The 7,331-nt window shown below is 40.9% G+C and overlaps 1 protein-coding gene across 4 annotated transcripts; it reads right to left on the minus strand.

Annotated features, from left to right (window-relative positions):
• Positions 1 to 1,264: 1,264 nt before the first annotated feature.
• On the minus strand, positions 1,265 to 6,645 carry si:ch211-227n13.3 (uncharacterized). 4 transcript variants are annotated; one of them, XM_006802681.3, is made up of 6 exons: positions 6,455 to 6,645; positions 3,078 to 3,140; positions 2,524 to 2,993; positions 2,097 to 2,172; positions 1,897 to 2,004; positions 1,265 to 1,811 (listed from the first exon to the last, which is right to left on the minus strand). In XM_006802681.3, exons 3-6 carry the CDS (start codon positions 2,957 to 2,959, stop codon positions 1,478 to 1,480), a joined length of 954 nt encoding a protein of 317 aa, XP_006802744.1. In that variant the 5' UTR covers positions 2,960 to 2,993; positions 3,078 to 3,140; positions 6,455 to 6,645; the 3' UTR covers positions 1,265 to 1,477. The 4 variants fall into 4 exon arrangements, with proteins under 4 accessions (XP_006802744.1, XP_035768870.1, XP_006802743.2 ...); XM_035912977.2 differs by having other exon boundaries at positions 2,524 to 2,996; XM_006802680.3 differs by having other exon boundaries at positions 6,361 to 6,645.
• Positions 6,646 to 7,331: the final 686 nt, after the last annotated feature.

Below are 7,331 nucleotides of genomic sequence, written 5' to 3' on the forward strand. Positions count from 1 at the left end.
ATGCTCCCCATGAGCACTAACCCTGTATCTATGTGCTTTTTGTACATTTGTGTTTATTTTGTGTTACTACACACAGAGCTGTAGAGTCAGTCTGTGAATGCTGGTTATGAAATGAAGTGGCGCCACCATGTGGGCTGTTAGAATAAGCGTCTGCAAACAGCCTGCTATGTGGGCTCCATCTCCACTGCGTTGAGAAAAAGAATGGATGGATTTACCTTTCTTCCCTAAAGTAATTGGGACTTCAGTGTACTTGAAGAAGTAAATGTCTGTCCGAGTTTGTCACACATTCCCAAATAAATCAAAGGCACACCTAACTTTCCATCATACCTGTGTACACCACTATCATACACCTCATCTCCACCGCCTTATTACACACCTTCAAACAGAAGTGCCTCTGTTTCAGATCCAGCACTCTATTGAGGGTTAGGGTTTCTCTCAGAAAGGCTGTTTGGTTTGAAAGTGCCTCTTGAGCCTGCTTGGCAACATTTTACCATAAGACAACTTCAAGTGACTGATGATGGACGGAGGCCGTTCACATTCCCAAAGCCAAAAGACAGGTAGGCCTGGTGATATCCTGTTTAGACAGTGGGTTGCCTGCATTGGCAATTAATTGTGTATTTCCCTCTTATAAGCGCTGATGCATCAACCTCTCAATTTTTGCAATGGTGCAGATTTGTAGTTTGTACAAAGTACAAACACAGTGAGTCAACATGACAGCATTTAGGAATAACTAGTGTACACCATGGCATATAAAATAATATTTATAGCTCACTGATTTTCTTTTTTGACTGTTTTGTTTCGTGACTAATAGGAAAGATATAGTTTCAAATATTTTGCCACCTTTTTTTGTTTGTCTTTGGATGCATTTGTGAAAAAATAATGTCCAACAACAGCCCACTTGGACACTGAAGCTGTGAAATCCCTCTATCCTCCCATTATCACCTAGTTGTGGACACCACACTTGGGAGTGAGGACTGATATCTTCACATTATATAACAAGTCAAAGCTCTGATGCTGTGCAACTTTAACATCCCTGAAATGCAGCTCACTGAAGAAGCTGGAGTGCTAGCAGGAAGTGGTGTACATGCTGTGGACACTATGAACAGTGACCAGCTTGCTGCAAACGCAAATGAAAATAAGCAAGTGTTTGCATACAGGTGAAAGGTACTTGATTTTGTGAAGAGTTGTAAATGCACAAGTGTTTTTGAATGCGAGTGAGTGAACTTATGTCGGCATTTAAAAAAAAAAAAGGCATGCCATAAGATCAACATAAACATTTATTCACAGCTGTCCAGTTGTAAAGAACATTAAATAAATATTATTTTTAATTTTAAAGGATCACAAACAAAACATGCACAGAACTGCGACGGCACTTTGTCAAGTAACTCTAGGCATAGGCCACCGAATAGGTAACAATACTGAAGACCAGCAGAACATCACGACTAAAAGTGATTAGCACTCGCATCCTGCCTCCTCACTAGTGTGTTTCTCTTACAATCATGCTGCTCTTGCTCCGTAGCTCAGCCAGCAAGTTTCTGAATCTACCCGTCTGCTTTGGTGTTCTCTTGCTTGGTGTGGTGGCTTCCTGTGTCACAGACGAGGGAATCGCCTCAGCAGTCACACCTCTGTTCCCCTGACTGCTGCTTTTTCGGCGGCTGTTTGGCTCTACACAGGTCATCTTGATGGGAGCGTTGGTGTGGAGACGCTGCTGCTTAGCGACACGAGTACCCTGCGAACCGTCTCTCTGTCTCTTCCTCCTGTTCTTATTCTTCTTACTCTCCTTTTTCGCTTTCACACATCGTCTGAGGTTCCTAAGCCCAAAAACACAGCACATACAAGTCATTTTAGATGAGAACAGCTACAGTCATAAGAAATTCATGCAGGCAAACACGTTACCTGTGGAGGAAAGTGTGTGGCCTTGAACAGGCGGCAGATTCTTCCACACGCTGCTCACTTTGTTTCTCACAGGCCTTCTTTATCTTCTTCATGTGGCTCAAAAGCTCCCTGACAGAGCAGACAGGCAGCAGTACAATCAGCTTAAATATGATGGTAATTTGTCAAACACACTCATACATACAGTGTACACTCAGCCTTACCCTCTTGCATTAGGCCACCTTTGGGATGTCCGCTTTTTGATAAGGACCCACTGGTCACATGTCGGGGACATAGGATCTAAACAAGAATCAAAATCAAAGTGTTACAGAACTGTGCTTACCTGTTTGTTATTAATATAGATGGCAAAAGAGGACGGCTATTAATTTGGTACTGTAAGTTAAACCATATGTAAGCATTTCATCCACTTCATGCAACAAACAATACATAATTGTATACTGGTTACTGAAATGTGTAGTTATACTTTTAGATTTCTTTTTATGCAGGGCTAATACAAGCAGTGCAAGTGTGCTCTAGAAAATATTTCTCAAGTATTATTAACAATTGTTCATCTTTCCTTTGGAAGAGTAGCTATAGCATGAACTTCTTTCCAAAGACATTATATTTTCATGCTGCCATTAGTGTGCTCACCATTGTCCAGCAGTTTGTTTATGATTGGTGTTTTTATCTTCTTTGCTTTCTGGTAGAGCTTCTGACAGGCCAAGCACAGGTTCTGGGAAGGCCTCGCTTTTCTGTAGGTGGAGTGATAAAAAGAGGGACCAGACGCTGTGCTGCTGCAAACAGAGACTCGGTCTTCATCCGAGTCGTCCAGTTCTTTATCAGCTATCTCTACCACCTTTCCCCCATCTTCTTCACCAACTTGCTTCTCTTCCTGATTGGCAATGATGTCGAGGAGGTCGCACCCTGTTCCCTCACCTGCGATACAGAGGCTGTCACCAGTACTGCCTTTCCCCCTCCGCCTTTGACCTCTCAGCTGACGCTGGATAACTTCTTCCTCTGGAGCGGGGCTTGTCTTGGTGTTCTTCTTGGAGGCACCAGGCTGTCTGTCGGAGCGTTGGGGACACATGGATCCTTTCCACTTCACACAATATCTTATGGACCTGCTAACAAGAGCAACAGTGACTCCTCCTGCAATATTTTACAAATAAACTGAGTCTAGATGAAAATATTTCTTATCGTCTTACCTGTAATATTCTACCTTGAAAAACAGTAAATGAGTGAATAGGCCTAACTCATCTGCATCGAACCTGCAAAATCAAAAACAGCACATCACTTTGACAGGATTGACAACAACATGGCATGTGTGTTTGCGCCTGCATTTGTCCAATGCCACGACCTTTGAACTCTGAATGAAAGGACATGTTTTAAGTTCATACCCCAGATAGCAAGGAAACATTGAAACAACGTTGAGTCAATATCAGGCGACGTCATTGAACCAACGTTGAAGTGTGACGTTGACCTAACGTCACTCTTGCACCCTCTTTTAATGTTGAAACAACGTCAGGTTTTGATGTTGAATCAATGTTGAAACCTGACATTGAAACAATGTCAGATTCTGATATTGAAACACTGTTGAGCTATGGTGTTGATTTTCCACCTCTTTCGCACAGTTGCTTTTTATTAAAACAGTTAAATCATGACTGGAAATCTACCTTTCTTTATAAGTATTTTAACCAATACTAAACTACTGCATGTTTCCATCAATACTTAAACCACCTAAACACATAATTGTACTTATTCCTCAAATTGGACACCCTTTATAAAAAAAAACAACAAATGTCTCACAATGTATCATGTCAATATTAATATCCTAAAATAAGAAAGCATTGCATGTGATGTAACAGAGAAAAAAAATAAACAAAAAAAAAGGTCAATAGGCATGTTTCGTTTGCTAAATACTTTATTAAAAGACAGTTTCCTATTTACATTTATATGTTTCACAGAAGTTTGTAATTTTTTACTCTGGGATGGGGATCATGATGTGCGTCCTGCACCACCCATACCCATACGATCTGGGGCGTATCGGAGCCATTTCTGCACTGCTTGTGCAAAGACAAACTCGGACATAGAGTTTGCCCCTAACTGCTGCGTCAGGCCATCTAGGAAAAAAATACACACACACAAACACAAAAAGTGAATTAGAGCACATGAATAAGCTCTTGTTAACTGTCTTCAGCGGGGAGAAAGTATGTAAACTCCTAGGCTGATAAACATGAAAGTCACCAGGCGTAAATCTGCAAACTGCCGCATTTGATTCCCAAAGAGCTATGAGCTGTGATAAGTGATAAGTCTTAGCATGGTGTGCCGTGTATCCTTTAAAACAAAATAAACATGGGGTCCTCGGGCTGTACAACTACAACCCGAGGACTAAACAAGCCAAAGACCAACGACTCCATCTCCAGATTAACCGGACATGAAAGTCTTGTTATTAAGAAAGACAAAGTAATATAGCAAAAAAACTGTAAAACTTACCACCATATATGCATTTGCAGAGCGCTGTATCTTTAAATGCCAATTTTTGCTTTGTCTGGTCCTTGGTTTTTTTCCCTGCCCAGTTGAGTACCGAGGCCAGCTCGTTTGTAATGGCATAAGCCATTACACGGCAGACTCGCACCTCCAGTGTGGTCCCTCCAATCAAGGCAAAGCGTCTCACCTATAGACACATTTTAAGAGATGGAATTAGCGTGTCTCATGTCTTAAATGTGTATGCAAGTGCTTGTGTGTTTAATCAACAGGCCGTTGTTATGTATTTAAATCACATCTGACAGCTATTACACTTTATAGTTACAAAGTGTACATAACCTTTATATACTTACCATTGCCTTATTTGCCTCTTATGATTGAAGAGCTGCCTCTGCATTGTTTAGCTCCTCAATGTTGTGCAAGGGCAAATCCAGAGGCAGTACCCCAGCATCTACCGATTCATTTCAGCAGGGATGGCGGATGGCTCTGACCTCCTCACGGAGTTCGTTAACAGCTCTCGTCAGGTCTGACAGCATAGCTAATATCTTTTGTGAGGTCGCATCTGTTTAAAAAAACAATTCCAGAAAGATTAATGGCTTAAGCAGTGAGAGGCGAAAAACTAATAAATAAATAATAAAACGCAGTTTACGTGTGGACAAAAGGTGCAAACGCAAGGTAGGTGAGCGTGCAACGTAAAGTTAGGTGAGCGTAAAGTTTGAATTGAGTGCGAATCGAAGCGGCCGCTTCGATTCGCACTCAATTCAAACTTTACGTTGCACGCTCACGTTGCACGCTCACCTCACTTTTAATGATTGGAGAGCACCCGGGTGCTCTCCAATCATTAAAAGTAACAAAGTCATTGAACACATTTATACAGTTACCTTTACGTTTATCAATCATATATCACAGATTTACAATTTTTTGTAGTACTATGCTAAAAAGCAACTGCAGAGCGAAAGTCTGGGTCAAGCGCCGAGGCGACGGCAAGAACAAAGAAACCCTCGAAGCATTACAGCTAGCTAGCTAGCTTTGTAAGGGAATATAACGGAAAAGTATGAAATGAAAATGTTTTCTTTGTTGACTTTGTTCGCAGTGCAGTTTATTTGTTGCCGGATTGTAAGATGAAAGTAGACACAATTTCGGGCTCCCACATTTTGTCCGAAACTTTACATTAACAAGTTTGTTTGTTTTTTACTGTTATTCAAATGCAACCGTGGAAATAACGAATAGAACAAAAGTCATTCATTCTTACCTTATATTAATCGTGGTGCAGGCCAGCGCAGTGCATGAACTGATGCCTTCTCCGGTCGCTGAGAGTAAATCTAATGTCCCGCTCTACCGTACAAGACAATGGTTACCTGAAGGGATGTACCACTGTGAGAGGGGGGGCTATGGAATAGTCCAAGTGGTAGCAGCTTTAATTTCCCGCGAAACCATAAATCAATGGTTTTTCAACGTGATTGTTGTCACCTTGTCAACTATAAATAGATCAACAATCAACGATGACAGAACAACAGTGAATCAATGTTATTTCAATGTCAGTGTCAGGTTTCATCAGTATTTCAATGTTGTTTCAACATTGGTTTTGTGTTGACATTTCAAGCATGACGGTTCTGATGGTTCAGATGGAAAATCAACATCTGTTCAATGTCTCCTTGCTATCTGGGACACTAATCTCCTTAGAACTGCACTTTGTCTTTACATTTATGTTGAAATGATTTCACCTTTCATACAGGTTTACTGTGTCAGGCAAATATATATAGGCACACATTTAATGTAATCTGGAAATAAAACCACCAGTTATGACTCAGGTTCACTGTGCTCTGCCTGTGGCTGGAAACCAATGTCTGAAAACACCCAGCTACAAAATCTGCATTCAAAACTTAACTGCTTAGCTAACGTTAGCATCCCGGCTAAGCTAACCGGGCTCAAAGCTAAAGCTCACACAGAGGGCGGATGGACATCACTGAAAGCACCGGGCATTGAAGCCAGGACATGACTTACTTCATCTCTGCTCCTTCGCGGTTAACGCACTCTAACGTGTAAAACTTTTATTAAGTTAATTTTGACTGAAGCTGAAACACGGCGCCGTGCTTACTTGTTCACATTCTGGCTCGTGCCTTGGTGAGCTCGCGGACGTGAGCCTGTTTGTAGATGCGCTCGAGGACAAATCACTTCAAGATGCGCGAAGATAGAACAAAATTCCCTGTCCCATGATCCTCAAAGCTCCTAGTAGCTCTCTCTGGTTTCCTTCTCCTTCTGTTTGTTCGTTTGGGGGGTGGGGGGATGTCGCGTTACTGCCGCCAACTGGACAAGTTTCAGAAATGTAAACCATTGTCAAATCCTTATACAATATTCCTGTCAAAAACTGTGTTAGATACCTTGGTATTCATGTCTGTAAGAATGACACACAGCGTCAACAACTTAACTTTTCTCCCAGGATGGAAAAAACTAAAACTATTCTGAACTTATGGCTCCAAAGAGACCGATCAATTTTTGGTAGAATCCTTTTGACTTAAATTGAAGGTGTTTCCAGATTTGTGTATCCAGCCATGTTGGAGGTTTACAGTTCATACTGTCCTGTAATTACAGTATATCAAAGTTACCGGTTAAAATGTCTGCATTTTATCAACAGGCATTGTTGGCTTGGAAATTATGTTATTCACATAACTTTTCTCCACGTAGATCTATTATCTGGAATAACGAATGTATTACTAAGAGGAACAAATCACTATATTTGCAGAATTGGATTGATAAAAATATAATCTATTTAAAAGACTTATTTGACTCTGAAGGCCAGCTACTTAATTACAATGACTTTATTACAGAAAAAACATTCCCTATCAAATTTAAAGATTTTAGCTCTGTAATAAAATCCGTTCCCAGCGGACTGACTGAGTTGATGAAAAGCTACAAAAAACAGAACACACCACATGCATCCGTTAACACTCTTTATATAAATGGTATTGATTTCT

This window comes from Neolamprologus brichardi, chromosome 18 (assembly GCF_056152115.1).
Source record: "Neolamprologus brichardi isolate AB-2024 chromosome 18, ASM5615211v1, whole genome shotgun sequence".
Lineage (NCBI taxonomy): Eukaryota > Metazoa > Chordata > Actinopteri > Cichliformes > Cichlidae > Neolamprologus > Neolamprologus brichardi.

Bases quoted from the DNA above. Each gene is read 5' to 3' on its own strand.
- si:ch211-227n13.3 (XM_035912976.2), bottom strand. The intron at 2,997-3,077 runs GTAAGACGATAA...TGCTCTTGTTAG, and splicing joins TTCAAGGTAGAATATTACAG to CAGGTCCATAAGATATTGTG. The intron at 1,812-1,896 runs GTAACGTGTTTG...TTTTGGGCTTAG, and splicing joins CCACACACTTTCCTCCACAG to GAACCTCAGACGATGTGTGA.